A 16,786-nucleotide genomic window follows, 5' to 3' on the forward strand; every position below is an offset into this window, starting at 1 on the left:
CAGAGTTATAAGGGTCCTGTTTCAGTAGAAGGTGCATATATCACTACGAGAAAATGGCTAATTTCCGACTACATTCAGACCTAAAAATCATAGTCGAAAATTAGCTTGTTTGAAATAGTTTATAACTGAATCGGTCCGTAATTTGCGACTACAACAGTCGCAAAGTCAAAATATAAAAATAACTAATAAATGCCGCCAACTATCCGACTAACGCGGTCACAATCGATTTAAATTAAATTTTAATTCTATATTAACTTTCCCACTACTTCCGTCACAAATGGTATATATAGTTATAATTTTCTTTATTCTTTCTCACCGGGTTGGTCGCAAATAATATAAAGTATTTTTATTTTATTTGAGTTTTCCACTATTGTAGTCGCAACATTAATTTAATATTATTTATTATATTTTCCACTACTGCGGTCGCAAATCTAATTTAATATTATTTTTTGATTTAATATTCTCACTACAGCAATGGTAGATGTCCTGAATCTAGAAAATTTTAAAGCATTTTGCAACTATCGAGGTCGGAAATCAATTGGAAAACTGGGAATTTTTTGACGAATTTCAGCTGTTTTAAAGCACCACCACCTACCAATTCAAATATACATCAATTAAAACAATTAATCCACCATGTCAACCAATCAATCTACCATCCCAACCAATCAATCCACCATTCCAACCAATTAATCCACTATTTCAGCTAATCAAATCAATAAAATGCAAACAATTATAGAAAACATAAATATTTGTAACTAAAACAACCAAACACAAGTTAAACATTATTCAATCTAGTCTAAAACATTACAATCAAAGTCAAGTGTAAATACTACCAAGTCCAAACATCCAACCACAACAAATAATAATGTCTCAAACATCATAACCACAGCAAACTAAAACTCATTATCCTTGTCATCCTCTCCATTCAAAGGATCAAATTGACGCGTGCTCATAAGTTTCTCCATTAGACTCTGCAATTTGTTAAAATTTGTGTGATCATCTTTCCGTTCCTCAATCAACTCTTCAACTTCTTTTCATTCTTCTACCTCTTCATGATTCTGCGAATAACTCGCATCATCAATCAACAATGTCGTAGAACGCCCTACTGAATTTTGTAATCCAAGACCATAGGTTCTACCTTTCTTTGCGCCACCAACCACCTGCGACCATATTGAAGCTATGTCATTGAGTGATACTTGGGTTGAGCTACCATCCTAGGAATCGGGTTGACATTTTGACGTCATTCCTCAAAATGTTTTTGATAGACTTCCTGAAATTAAAATGTTAAGCATTAAATTATGTTATACTAAAAGTATGAAGCACCAATAAATAAATTATGAGAGCTTCATATAATGTTCTACGCATATGCAAATGAAAAAGTAAATGCAACTGATAATCTACGTGCAGTCAAAAATCAGTTTCGTAATGTTTGAAACACCCCAAAGAAATAGATAGGATTGTCAATGAAAGACAATCGCTGTAACCTAACCTTTGATTCTTCAAGCTCCAGCTTTGTCATTGTAACACCCCGTAATTTGAATCGGTTGTGGATGCATTAAATGAGTATTAGCGTGATGGTAATTGAGTGGTTATGATAATAAGTGTATACGTTATACTAGAGGTGAATTGGGGTCTAAGGAGAGGCCTAAGTCTAAGCCAAGTTGGAAAAGTTTCATATTAGACGAAATCTGTAAATGAGTGTGCACAAGACCTCACTTTGAACGATCATATCTCCAGTTCTATAACGAGTTGTGTGATTCATAACCAATCAAATTAAAGCCCTTTGAGTCTAGTTTCCAACGCAACAAACCGTTCGTCATTTGGAGGTGGTTACAGAAAGTTATGACCATTTTACTGGGCAGGTGTCACTAGCGCGAACATTAGCGTGAAATCGTGCATTATGCTGAGTATTCTGCCTCCCGCGCGCGAACAGGCGCGCGAGCTCGCACGCTTGGAAGGTTTTAAATATCTTAAAGACCGTAAATAAGAGGAATTGAGTCATTTCTCAAGCTTAGGGCTTCCTCTACACCCCAACTCGACCAAGGCATCCAATTGCACACCTAAGGTGAGTTTTTAAGTGTGTTTTCATCGTGATTTCACTTCTCAATCACTAGTTACAACATGATTTTGATTGAGTTTCATAAGATTTCTTCAAAATCTCAAGAACACCCCAAAAGTTGTCTTTCAAGATTTGGTCTACAAGAGGTAATCCTACACCCTTAGACTTACATATATGGTGTTATTATGGAATCATTAGTATAAATCAAGTATTACAACTTATGGTATGGTGATTGGAAGTCATAAATTCCCAATTTAAATGCATGACTATGGTAGGGATTTAAAGGTGATTATTTGATAGGATTTGTTGGTTGGGTGTGAATGGATGGTCATATATATATGTTGTTGAGAGTTATAAATTTGTTAGGAACGATGGTGGAATAAATTGTTGGTAAATGGTGATAGTTGGAAGAACAAATACTATGGTGATGAGATGTAGAGGTTTATGCCTACAAGGTGTTTGATAATATGCCTAAATGGCTTAAGTTATGGAATTTGTTACTAATATTGGTTCCATTGGATATTGCTATTGTAGATTGAAGGTTCTTAGTGTTGTGGATCATTGTAGTATCACTAAAGGGCGACATTGAGGTATGTGAGGCTAACTCTCTATGTTTAGGAATGTTAATGATTCTCCCTACACTACGTTCCTTTTACGACATATCAATTGCCTCAGAAATACAGTTAAGCCTAGTTCCTTGAATAGTTGTAGAACTTCTATTCTCTAGCTTCATAACTCGTTCATGACTTTCATTCTAAACGTCGTGAGCTCAGTTCGTATTCAATATAGACTTGGGTTTGATGTCCCTAAATATCAGTATAGCTTACTTAGCATGTCGCAAACAGTTGAAGTTTCAGTGTTCATAATCAATTCAAGAATACATGTCTCATTCTAGTCCTATTCAGTATTCCAGTATTATGTAGCTCAGTATGATTCAATATTCCAGTATTATGTACTCAGTATGGTCTAGTATTCCAGTATCATGTAACTCAGCGTGATTCAGTATTTCAGTATCATGTATTGCAGTATGATTCTCAGTTGCTGATTTTAAATCCCTGAATGTTGAACACCTGTATTTGGGCCTGAGGCCGCAGTTTATGCTTTATGCATGTTGGACCTGAGGTCGCAGTTATGTATATGTATACTTGGGCCCGAGGCCGCAGTTTGTGCATATATATATATATTGGGCCTGAGGCCGCAGTTTATTATTCAGATAAGCAGGTTGTTCATCATTCAGAAGAGGGAGTATTCATATCCTTACTTCCTTTGTTCAGTTCAATTATCAGTTACCATTTCAGTTGCCAGTTATCAGTTCAGTTATCAGTTATCAGTTATCAGTTCAGTCATCAGTTATCATTTCTGTTTCAGTTTCAATAGTTATCATTTTAGTTATCAATTATCAAATCTCAGTATTCAACTTAATTTCAGTTTCAGCATTTATAATTCTTTCTTTCAGTTACTTTACATACCAGTACAATTCAAATGTACTGACGTCCCTTTTGTCCGGGGCCTGCATCTCACAATGCAGGTAATGATTTACAGTTTGATGATTCCGAGCGCTAGGATTCTCGTACCAGCTATTTGGTGATCCCAGTTCTTTCGGGGCATTATCATTACCTTACAGTCTTCAGTATTTTTTTTTACAGTCAGTGTTTTCAGTACTTCCTTAGAGGTTTCATAGACTAGAGTAACAATTAGACAGAGTCTCAGACTTTTCATGTTAAGCCATGTTGGCTGCATATATGTTTCAGAATGGTATTAGTATTTCCGCACTTTGATTTATAACATCTGGACTTTCAGTATGTCAGCATGTGTTAGCTTATCTTCCGTATTTAGTATGTTATGATATCACATGTTGATTCAGCCAGCCAGTTGGTTAGCTCGGTCACATGTAGTCAGGCACCGAGTGTCGTGTTACGTCCAGGCCCAAGTTCGGGGCGTGACAGTCATCTCCAACAGTGAAAGGGCATTAAGTGATTACAACTGCAGGCAAATCCATAGTAAAGCTAATTTAAAACAGGTGAATGTTTTTAAAAAAAGGGTGCTAGTGATCAGTCAATTAAGCCATACAAAGGCACAAGAGATGAACACATTCTCCAACTTCTAGGAATTCTATAGATACATGGACATTAACTTACTCAGAAGAATCAACTACTGTAATATGTACACCAAAAAGTTTGTGGAGAACCTCACTTGAGACCACCCACCCTCCCTGCACCAAATTCCAACATATACTTGCAAGTCAAAACTCGAAGAGCAGGGCAGCAAGCCCCCAACAAGGGAGTGCTCACATTGAGTATGTCCCCCCTTATTCCTGACATGCTACGGTACCCCGGAGTGGCTAGGAGTGAGTCAAGTCTTATCGAATGTAGTCATACGTAGATGATATTATCACAACCCCTCTTTTCGTAGCTTTAGAGATGCTTAACGTCACTTTATCAATTGGCATTACCTGACTTCTATCCTAGTGAACAATGTTCCACTGCTTAGGCGGGGACAGGATTCGAACCTGTAACTTTTAGGTCTTGAGCCTGATGAGTTGACCAATTTCTCTACCTCGCATTTTCTTTCTTTGTTGTGAATTCAAACCACGCAATGATTTTCAGTCTAGTTGAGCTACCTAAATCACTTTGAAAAAAGTCTCCTTTCTTTATGTATTTTGGCCGCGACCTGAGTTTCCTTTTAGACTTTCAATGTAGCTTAGCTACGTGAACCACTTGGAAATAATTCTCCCTTCTTTATGAATATTTGATTGCAACCTAAATTTTCTTTTGCATGTACACAGACTTATTCAAAAGTGTTTCATCTTCACTTTGTCAGTCAAAATTCGAAACAGCCCGAGTTTTCTTGCAGCTACTATATATGCGTCAAAGAATCGCCCTATCGAACCCCAATAAAATTAACTGATGAAATACAACCATGGAATGGTTTTCCCTGCATATTTTGCAGTTCCCATTTGAACTGCAAAAACTAATCCAAAAGCACTTATAAATAACAACAGACGTTGAGATAAAAAAAAGATCGGATATTCTTAATTTGAAACGATCATATCAGATGAATTAGTGTAAACAGTCTTGAAAGGAAAGGGCTTCTAAGTAACATTTGGCATAATAAATTTGGTATAACATTCAATATTTTCAAGGAATTTGAAAGCTCGTGAGCCTTTAACTCTACCACAAAGCCGTCATTGTAAATATTAATCAAAGAGCATTTACTTGTGTTAAATATATTATCGTTGCTTATTTTCACTTTTTCCTTAAAACCCCATAAAAGAACAGAGAGATCATAAGGGAGAACGAACCTCAACTTCATCTCGTACTCAACTTTTTCCACAGTCTACCACAAAGCCGTCAATTGTTTTAGCTTTTTCCTGACCTCCCTACCATAACAAGAGAGATATTTGTAGTTAAAAGTTAAAGCAGAGATTTTCCTCTAATATAACAATCAGAGTAAGGCAAAGATCTCCCCAAATGTAACAATTAGAGAGCCAAAGAAGTTTAGGTACATGTCCTTGTTAAAGACTCCGATTAACTGGTGTGAATAAAGGAAATAAGAATTAAACTATTCATCTTCTCAAATGAAACATGATATATCAACCAGTGTTATCAAATGCGAAAAACACAAAAAGCTCTAAGGTCTGTTGGGGCTTAAGCGCAAATAAAGTATGGGCACTAGCACAAATGGAGAAAAAAAACACAAATATGTATTTGCAGTCCAAGATTAATAATTATACACATGAATAACAAATATATGGACAAAGAAATTTAAAAAAAGAATTATGAAAAGTGAAATATCAATTATTTGGTGTAGCCTCTTCAGGGTTACGCTCATTGGCAAGGAAAAGTATACCTTAGAGCCTTGATAACGACACTGAAGCACCCTCTAAGCTAGGCGAAGCGCTCAACATGTTTTGCGCCTCACTTCAGGGCTTAAACACGCCTTTGAAAACACTGATATCAACTGAAAAGGATGAGTAACTAATTAAAGAACAAAATAATTTATTTCATTGAACAAATTTGAATTTAGCATAGAAAGCTAACATTCAAGACCTGAAAATGGGTTGCCTGCACTTTTGACATCTTTTCAACATGGAAGATTAACTTTCTGGCATCCATAATTGAAACAGTGGGCCATTTATTACTTCATCTCCGTTTCCCTCATCAATGTACATCACAAAGAAGACATTGATGAGCTCCTGAAAGAAAACGAAAAAGGAAAAATAAGAAAGAATGAGAAGAAGAAATATAGTATTGGTTTTGGAAGAAGACTTTGTAGCTAATAGAAGGAGAGAATTACATAAAAAGAGAAAACACAAAATTTCAATACCAAATAAATAAATAAAAAACAAGGCATGAGGTATACACCTGTATTTTAGCTAAAATCCGGGGTTTGTAGGAAAGAGCTGCAAAGTTGCTGCAGATTCTCAAAGACAGAGTTCCCCTGAAAATTAGAAATGTGACTTTTGTTTCTTACCCGAGGAGCAACTGGCTTCATTGATCATGAAGTCGTGTTCACTATTGTTATATCGGATCCTCCTTATCCTAGTGGAATGTTCTATTGGTTCATTGTTATTTTTCCTCATTTGTAACAAGGCCTCAACCTCAGGATCTTCTTTATACAACAAACGAAGTCCATACTTCTTCACTTCTCCAGAAAAAAATAACCTAATAAGTCCATAGTCATTTGGTGTTTTTCCATTTGCCTTAGATGTATCCCATAAGACAGCAAGAGGTACCAAGAAAAAATGAATGTTAGATTCTGTATCCCATTCTGAATGGTTTGATAAGGCAAGTTTCTGGGTCATCCACGATATCACGTCATCACATACGGAAATCAATTCAGCTGTGGAGTCAATTAATCTGCCAGAGTAACATACAGCAAATCCCAAGAATTTATCAGGTATATACCAATTTTTAGGCAAATTGGCTGATACACTACTATCCCTTCCCTGATGGTGGAACCAACTTGGGATCTTCTTCCAAGGATGCACAATGGAAAACACACTTTCGGACAAGGAATCTGAAGCAAAGATGTCATGCCTCAAGGAAGAGATATTCTGAAACAGGGCATGTGCAAATAAATTATATATAGAATCATTGTGTGCATCATCAAGTCCCACCCTCTGTAGTTTCTTTCTCTTTGTTACCAAATCACGAAAAAATTTTAGAGCCATATGACAATCTACATGCAATACATTTAATCCAGGGTGGAGTTCTGGCAACTGTGTAAGCCTCTTGCAATCTGATAAGTCCAAGATTTGAAGAGCGCCAAGTTGGGCTATGCTTCGAGGCAAATGCTCAAAATTATTTCCATCGAGACACAATTCTTTCAAAGAGGATAGGGATCCAATATCTTCCGGAAGTCCTCCATCTATTAGATTGCAGTAACTGAGATCCAGATGTTCCAAAGAGTGTAATCCTTCAGCCACCGGAGGGAACTCAAAGTGCACTCCATCATATCCGAAACTGCTAAAGCTCAAGATTTTAAGTTTGTTCAAGCGTACGATGGAAGACGGAGGTCGTGAAATTAGAGTACATTTGGCATCAAGCTCCTCCAAGTTGTCTAAATCCCCTATCTCTTCTGGCAAGCTTTCCAGTTTTGGGCAACCCCACACATTTAGACGAACCAAACTTTTCAACCTACAGATGCTGCTTGGAAGAGCTACAAGGTTTCTTATACCGCTCAAATCTAGCTTGGTAATATGAGTTTGGTACTGAAAATAAGAGGATGGCAGTTCCCTTATCCCAGAGTCTCCCATGTGAATCTGTATCTCCGGCTTCATTCTCCTGTGGATTTCTGGAAATTTCTCTAAACTATCGCAATATTCTAAACCCAGATATTCAAGAGATTCCACGTTAACACATGGAAACCTCATAAGGCTTTTACAATTATACAAATCTAACCGAATGAGTTTTCTGCAACACCCCAGGGAATGGTGAACCTCTTCAAGATTAGAACACCAAGTCAGATCCAAGTACTCCAAATTTGGCATCCCCGTGAAATCTGGTGTTCGCATTAGTCTTTTAGACCGACTGAGATCTATCCTCCGCAGAGACGGCAAATGCTGTTCAGAAGAACACAGACAAAATGAGATAGAGAGAGGGAAAAAAAGGGACCTCCAATAATAAAATATTTGTCTAGTGGGGCTATCTATGAATGTAGAAACCTTTCTTGTTTTTTTTTTTAATCTCTATTTGTTGGCATCAAATGATCTCTCTCTACACACGTAATTTTTGACCCTCCCAAGATTTTTTATATTTTAGCATATAAATATTTAATTTAGGCCTAATATAGCTATTTCAACTCATTTTTACTCTGTTACTTTATTTTATTACAAGAAAAAGAAAATTACAAAAAATAGGTTCATTAATGTTTTGTAGTTATTTTAAATCTTGAAAAATACCAAAAATAGTTTGTTTTAACGGCCAGTCTTATTTTAATGGTTATTTTACTTAAGTAGGATTAATTAATAAATGAGATCGTATTTTAGGCTCGTTCGCGAAAAGAATAAAAACTTGGGCTCGAGCAACCCATTTTTAGGCCTAATTTTGAACTTAACTGATAATTCTCAAGCCCATAATTCCTAGGCTCATTCTCCTCAACTAATTCCTGCTCCTATATAATAGTACCTATTTCGTTTGGAGTTTGGCTCGTTAACTTGATTTCAAAGGCATTCTAGCTCTTGTTGAGGTCTATTTCTAAAACCCATTTTATTTTAGCTCATTATGCTAGTTTGATGAATAGCTCTAAGTAATTGTGATTCTTCTGTGATAGCAGGTCTTCCCTTTGTTTAATTGGTTATTTGGTGTTACTTCATCGTTTATTTCCATGATACTACTCGTGAGTATTAGTTAGGCATTGGGTGGAATTGGATAAGACAAGAACCAAATTAGTTAGAATTAAGTGATTTAGGTTTAATTAATGATGTGAAGTGGTTGAAAGAAATGGAGCATGAAATGAGTATTTATTTATTTTAGTCTTGTTTTACATTTACTTTTCGTTTTTTCCCGCTAGGAGCATGCTTAAACCGTCATAGCTACGGGTACGGTTTTCGTGACGTAGTTGTGATGCCTAATTTCTAAAACTCGGGTATACATTTATGTGACCCAAATCCAAATCTCAACAACGTTAGATAAAATGTATCGTGGACCGCGGGTGCATTTATGTGATGTGGTTCAAGACGTGTTTTAGATGACGTTGAATTTGTCCTAAAAATAATTAAATAAAAGCGTTTATATAGTTGAAATTGAACCATAGGCTAAAATATGTATTAAAATCAGATAATAGGCCAATTGTGATAGTTGAGCGACCGTGCTAGAATCACGGAATCCGGAAATGTCTAACTTCTCCCGGGTTAACAGAATTCCTTACCCGAATTTCTGTGTTCGCGGACTGTAAAACAGAGTCAATCTTTCCTCGATTCGAGATTTGAACCGGTGACTTGGGACGCCATAAATTATCCCAAGTGGCGACTCTGAATTTTGAATAAAATAATCCTGTTTCGATGGTCACTTTAAGTTGGCAAAAACTCCCTTATATACTCCATTCCCAGGATGTAGGTAAAAAGGAGGTGTGACACTCTGTTTTCTTGATTTTTTAATTACTTATTGCTAGCTTTCTTAAAAGTATTTATTACTCCATCGACAAGAAATGAATGATAGCATTTGGTTTTTGAGGGCCAACACATTATTTTTGTGCGAAATTAGAAACTTATTTTTTATATATGAAAAATTACTTGTTAAGAAACTGAATAAAAGTAAATTATAAATAAAAATATTGCTAACTGTAATTTAAAATGATTGAAAAAAAGTGTAGCAAAGAGAAAAGTGTTTCTCTCTTTAAAAAGGTATAATATAAAATGGGGAAACCTAAATGTTAAATCCGGAAGCAATCTATGAAAGCGTATATGTCATTTGTGAAAAATGTTGTATACAATAAATTCCTTTTGATTTACTAATAAGTAATCCTTCCGGTCCACTATGTACAGCCCTAGGATGAGATTCATGTGAATCTAATCTTACTATGAGAAATAATTGAATGAGTTAAAATGAGGAAGGGAAGACTTGGAGAAAAAAAACGTTACAATTATACGGGGAACAATGTGATGACCCAAAAGGTATCACCTGATTTAATATGAAATTTTGCGTTTTGAGGCCTTAAAAAATCTTTTTTAGCATCACTTTGATTTGCGTGCGCAGTCCGGGCGTGTAGCCGAAAAGTCTATATGTGAAAATTTATGAAAAATGATAAATTTTGACTATAAAATGAATAAATTTGACTTCGGTCAATGTTTTGGATAAACGGACCCGGACCCATGATTTGACGGTCCCGGAGGATCCGTAGGAAAATATGGGACTTGGGCATATGCTCGGAATCGAATTTCGAGGTCCCAAGCCCGAGAAATAAATTTTTAAAGAAAATTATTTTCTGAAATTGTTTAAAAGAACTTGAAATGAAATTTGATTAGAACATGATGGTATCGGGCCCGTATTTTGGTTTCGACGCCCGATACAGGTCTTATATATGATTTAAGATGATTTTGTGGAATTTGGTGAAAACGGATGTCATTGACGTGATTCGGACCTAAATTGCACAAATTGATATTTTAAGAAGTTTGAGGAAATTCTTTGATTTTGAGGTTTAATTTGTTGTTATTGACATTAATTTGGTGATTTGATCATACTGATAAGTCCATATGATGTTTTTGAGTTAGTATGCATGTTTGGTTTGGAGCCCCGAGGGCTCGGGTGAGTTTCGGATAGGCGTCGGAGTGTTTTTGGACTTAGAAAATCTGGTGTTTTTGCTGGTTGCTGGTGTCCAGGTTTTTGTTCTATGCGATTGCATAGAGTTAATTTTGGTACTCATCAATTTGTTCTATGCGATTGCATTGATTCTTCCGCGATCACATAGAGTAAATTCTGGGAGGTCACAATTTGTTCTATGTGATCTCATTGATTCTTCCGCGATTACAGTGACTAATTTCCCTTACCCTATGCGATCGCATTCCTTTCTTCGCGATCGCATAGAACAAAAATCCGCCCAGTTATTTAAGCTCAAAAACAGAATGTATTACGGGAAATTGGCCATTTTTCACGAACCTCTTCTTCTCCAAAGCTCTTAGGCAATTTTTGAAGCACTTTCTCACCATAATCTCTTAGGTAAGTAATTTTTAACTTGTTTTCTTCCCTTTTCATCAACATCTATTAGATTATAGGCCTAAAAACATGAGATTAAGGGTAGAAAATTGGGGATTTGGGTAGAGTTAGGGCTTTTTGATTATTTGGGAATTTGACCTCGTTTTGGGGTCGGATTTCAAAACAAATTATATATTCGGGCTAGTAGGTGAATGTGTGATCGGGTTTTGGTCCGAACCTCGTGTTTTGACCAAGCGGGCCCGGGGTCAATTTTTGAATTTTTGGGAAGAATGATTAGAAAGTTATAATTAAGTATCAAAATTGGATTGTTTAGTGTTTATTGATGTTATGAAGTCGATTATGTATAGATACAATTGATTTGGAGTCGAATTCAAAGGAAAAGGCGGTGTTTGAGGCTTGAGTTGGCCGTGGAAGTTCGAGGTAAGTGTTTGGTTTAACTTTAACTTGAGGGATTAGGAGTTGTGTCCTATTTTCTATTTGTTTCTTGTTGAGTACGACGTATAGGCATGGTGATGAGTATCTATATGTTGGTATCAAGCATGACCGTGAGTCTTATATTGTGATTTTCCTGATTTCGTTGTGTTATTCATGCCTTGGTGAAGATTTCTATTTGTTGTGTAAAGTTGTGGAAAGAATTGTGACTTATGAACATTGAAGAGCGTTGGTTCTAGTTGTATAACGAATTGTGAAAGTATAAGTGATAATATAAACTCTAGATCATTGGCTCGAGTTGTGAAGTGAATTGTGAGGTAAAAGTGAGAAAGAGAAGAGATCATTATGTTGCCCCCTTGCCGGGCTATTGTTGAGTTGTGGCTCCCTTGCATTGTGTTCTTAATTGATATTACGGATGCTTAGGTTGATGATTCTTTGTGTTGGGTAAGGATTTTTGTTGTAGCTGAAGTAGTTAGGTGTTGTAACAAGTTTGGCTGTAGCTGAGGTAGTCAGGTGTTGTAACAAGTTTGGTTATAGCTGAGGTACTTAGGTGTTGTAACGAGTTTGGTTGTAGCTGAGGTAGTTAGGTGTTGCAACAAGTTTGGTTATAGTTGTTTCTCCCTTGCCGGGATGTAATTAATTATGTTGTCGAATCCCTTGCCGGGATAGTGTAGTCCTTATTGATCCCTTGTCGGGACTCTCGTTATAATGGTAAATATTTTATATGGATCGGGTTGCATGCCGCAATAATATTATATATGGATCGGGTTGCACGCCGCAATAATATTATATATGCATCGGGTTGCACGCCGCAACAATATTATATATGGATCGGGTTGCACGCCACAAACAATATTTTATATGGATCGAGTTGCACACCACAACAATATTATATATGGATCGGGTTGCACGCCGCAACAATATTATATGTGGATCGGGTTGCACGCCGCAACAATATTATATGTGGATCGGATTGCACGCCGCAACAAAGATAAAATAAAATGGGAGCGGGTGGTACGCCTACCACAGGATATAATAAAAGGGGAGCAGGTGGTACGCCTACCACAAGACAAGTGAAATGGGAGCGGGTGGCACGCCTCCCACGAGATATGAAAAGAAAGTGAAATCTACCTTTGTTTTCCTTATTCTTGTTAGTGGTTGATATTGATTCCTTTATAATTCTCTTGATATTCTGTGTTTACCTGTTATTCCCCGAAGCATATTTCCCCCCTCCTATCTTTATTTATTTTTTTTTGTTTTTTTTTTTCGCTGTATATATATATATATTTGAACTGCACAGGTTTATTTGGTAGTCTGGTCCTAGCATCGTCACTGCTTCGCCAAGGTTAGGCTAGGCACTTACCAGCACATGGGGTCGGTTGTGCTGATACTACACTTTGTGCTCTTTTGTGCAGACCTCAGTGTTGTAGACTTCGGACCGCTGTGAGATTGCTGATTCTTGTTCATCATGCGACCTGAGGTACCCCTGCAGGTGTTCGTAGGCCTTGGCGTCTCCTTCTATCTACTTTCATGTTTCTTACATGTATTTCCAGAGGCAGTGTTGTATTTAATTCTTTTAGACTTTTAATTGTAGTATTCGTAGATCGTCTGTGAAACTGTGATACCAGTTCTGGGTAGTCGAGACTCAAACAGTTGTACTGAATATTCATGTTCATATAGTTTATTGTTTTTCCCCCGCAAATATAGAAACTAATACCTCAAATAATACGTGACAAAAGCAATAATATTTGTCCATTATCACTAAATTAAAAGACAAAGATAGTTAAAAAGAAAAATAAAACTTAACTATTGTACCTTTGTTTCCATCCATAAATAACGCAATGAATTACCAGAGAGTTTAAGATGGACAAGCATTTTGGGTTCAAATGTAGATGGCAATGACTCACGAGGATAGCCAGGCAAAACAAACCAACGCAAGTTGTTGGACAGATACTCAATTGAGCCATCATGGGTAATATAGGAACCATCAGAGGACCACGTCCAATTGTCTATGTATAATATCCTAAGCCTTTTCATATTTTTCATGGCCTCATTGCTAATGCGTAGTGTACTATAGGTCGATACCCAGATTGCTTCCATTGCCATGGTACCCTGATAAGAAGATCATTAGGAAATAGTGATGTTACTTTAGAGAAATAATTTTTGCAATTAATTCTATAGTTTTGTCTTCTAATATTACATTTCTCTTAGAAGTTCATTAGGGTCAATTTTATAAGTTTTTCATGTTGCGATAGAAAAAAATTGCAATTGAAACAATACCAATAAATTGTAGTGACTTTTAAAAAAAATGGTAAAGTGAATCTCTGCTTGAGTTATTATATAATAAAATGTCATAAAATTTTCAAGTTAATCAAAAGCATGAAATTGGATCAAACAGATTAAGTGGCAACTAGCTAGACTAATCAATGGCTAAAAAATATAAGAAAAACGAATTAGGCAACGTAAATTAAAGAGGCTACTTAACGAATTAGGCAATTAATGTATTTTTTTTTACTAATTAGGCAATTAATTTTACTTTTGCTTCTCCTACTAACTAAAGTAAACAACTAAAATGACATACCTGCAAGAGTATGACGCTAAGATGAGCAAATAATTGGAATTGACTGCCCTATATGTCTTTGGTATATGAAAATTAGTAATCAAGTACTCTTGCATTGTTTTGCCTGCTTACCGTATTGTTGATCATCATTTCTTCAAAATCCTTGGTGAGCCATAGTCTGCTGCATTCTCCCAGATTCTTTTGCAAGTTCACTATATATCTACCCATTTCTTGTATTAAGTCATGCATTTCAATTTTACTGTATTTAGTGATGAACACAAGAGATCTTTCAATTAGGACATCCAATCCGTATTCAGCTCCACAATCGCAACTCTTAAGAACTTGCATGATGGCACCTTTTTCTTTCCCTCGGAAGAAGCATGCTATATCTAGGAACATCTCTTGTTGTATGGGCTCTAATCCATCATAACTAATTTTGAGATTTTCAACAATTTTTGAATTAGGATTATTTTTCATTTGCTCTATAGCACTTTTCCACACAGTTATACCCCTATTACGTAAGGAAGAACCCAACACTCTTAGGGCTAAAGGAAGGCCTTTAGCATATTTTACTACCTCCAATGAAAGCTTCTTAAAATGCTCATCTGAAACTTCTTTCCCAAAAGCATATTGATTGAACAATTGAATAGCTTCATGACCAGTTAGAGCAGTCACTAGATGTATACCAAACTTCTCTATCAAATGCTTGTCTCTAGTTGTTACAATAATTCTACTGCCATTACCAAACCAATCAAGGTCACCTGCTAAATACTCCAAATAATGATCTTTATCATCTATGTCATCAAGCACAATTAGGACCTTCTTAGAACGTAGTCTACTAGCCATTTGGTGCTTTCCGTCCTCCTTATTATTGTACTCAGCTTTTTCCCTTAACAGTTTAGAGAGAAGGGTATTTTGCAGAGAATTTATTCTACCTTTGTTTTCTTTAATATCCTCAAGGAAACAAGCACCATCAAATTGATAGGAACTATCCCTTCTTACTAAGAGAGTATCAAACATAGCTCTTGCTATTGTCGTTTTACCGACTCCACCCATTCCGCAGATTCCCACAATCCGAACATCATTGATTCCTATCTCGAGTAAGGATTCTATTTTCTTTAAATGAGTATCTATTCCAACAATGTTTTGCAGATAAGATAAAGAAATCTTGCATAATTTGGATGAGATTTGGCCAACAATCTGCCGAATACAATCTGCATCACTCCTACAAAAAGTAAGAAGATTGTGATATATACAAGGAGTGTGCACATAAATCAAATTCTTTGAAGAACTAATTAAAATTTTATCTATGTAACAATGTTATTGAGTTTGTAATTAAGTTGATAGAACCATATATAATCACCTACCATTACATATTCCGAAAATTTGAAAATTTTATGTAAGATTATGTTTAACTCATTTGAATGCAAAGTATCATCTTATGTGTTTTTAACTCACTTGTCACGATTATCACATGAGCCTTTGAGATTGGCCGCTGCATTTAAAGCAATCCTCCATCTTTGTATTCCCTCGGCATCATCTTTATACTTTGTTTCATGTTCTTCAAAGGCTTTTGCAAAGCTTTCCTTTTGGTTCCGAACATGTGATGGATCCACATCATAGAATATCGGTATAACAGTTTGTCTAAATTGAGTCTTGCATTCCATGATCTTCACTAGTTCATTCAAACACCACCTCGATGTCGCATAATTCTTCGAGAAAACGACGATGGCAAATTGAGACTCTTCTATAGCTTTAGAGAGTTCCTCTGGGATGGTTGCACCGTACTCTAGCCTTTTTTCATCTTGAAAGGTTTTTATTCCCCTATCCTTCAAGACTTCGTATAAGTGACTTGTAAACGTTTTCCGAGTATCTTCACCTCTAAAACTTAGGAAAACATCATAGCTCCATCTAGCCGAAGAAGAAGAAGAAGGAGAAGGAGATGCCATGGACTCGGTCTTTATTCTCTGAAAAGAGTAAGAAAACTGTATGTGAAAAAATAATGGTTGTGGTTAGAGAACAATAGATGATATTTTCAACAAAGTTTTATGTATGTTAGAAGAGATAAAATTATTGATATTGGAAAAGTTTGTATGAGATCTCACATACTGGCACGTTCCAGATTGTGGCTACTAGCCTTAAACATTTTGGTGAAAATTGAAACTGGTAAATTTTAATAAAGAAAATAAAACAAAAAAACACAGTAAACAGCTGAAAATAATTTATTTATTTTCTTTTGGTCCTACCAAAAAGCAATATTGATATAATAATCGCTATAAATGGTAGGCCATTTATGGACAATAGCTTAGTTAGGATTATTTTCTAAGGGTGATTCGAAGCTCTGCTGTGTATGTTCGAGCAGGCCCGCCCCTGCTTTATTCTCACTTTAAAAAAATTGTGGTTGTAGTAAGAGAACAATAGAATACTCCTCGATGATATTTTCAACAAAGTTAAAAGAGATAAGAACAATTGAATTATTGCTCAAAAGCACAAACATAAACGTCCCCCCCTCTCTCTCTTCTCTGCCAAAGAAAAAGACCATATTGATTGAATTTTTTTTCTATTTTAATTTTCTAGGTG

At 36.0% G+C, this 16,786-nt stretch overlaps 1 protein-coding gene across 4 annotated transcripts; it reads right to left on the reverse strand.

Annotated features, from left to right (window-relative positions):
* Window positions 1-730: 730 nt before the first annotated feature.
* Window positions 731-16,549, reverse strand: LOC104212154 (TMV resistance protein N-like). 4 transcript variants are annotated; one of them, XM_009761352.2, is made up of 9 exons: window positions 16,453-16,549; window positions 15,665-16,173; window positions 14,339-15,431; window positions 13,462-13,758; window positions 6,424-8,123; window positions 6,109-6,254; window positions 5,909-6,019; window positions 5,361-5,438; window positions 731-1,270 (listed from the first exon to the last, which is right to left on the reverse strand). In XM_009761352.2, exons 2-5 carry the CDS (start codon window positions 16,153-16,155, stop codon window positions 6,507-6,509), a joined length of 3,498 nt encoding a protein of 1,165 aa, XP_009759654.1. In that variant the 5' UTR covers window positions 16,156-16,173; window positions 16,453-16,549; the 3' UTR covers window positions 731-1,270; window positions 5,361-5,438; window positions 5,909-6,019; window positions 6,109-6,254; window positions 6,424-6,506. The 4 variants fall into 4 exon arrangements, with proteins under 4 accessions (XP_009759654.1, XP_009759655.1, XP_009759656.1 ...); XM_009761353.2 differs by lacking the exon at window positions 16,453-16,549 and adding an exon at window positions 16,316-16,381; XM_009761354.2 differs by lacking the exon at window positions 16,453-16,549 and having other exon boundaries at window positions 731-1,058; window positions 1,139-1,270; window positions 15,665-16,305.
* Window positions 16,550-16,786: the final 237 nt, after the last annotated feature.

The sequence above is a fragment of the Nicotiana sylvestris genome, chromosome 5 (assembly GCF_000393655.2).
Source record: "Nicotiana sylvestris chromosome 5, ASM39365v2, whole genome shotgun sequence".
Lineage (NCBI taxonomy): Eukaryota > Viridiplantae > Streptophyta > Magnoliopsida > Solanales > Solanaceae > Nicotiana > Nicotiana sylvestris.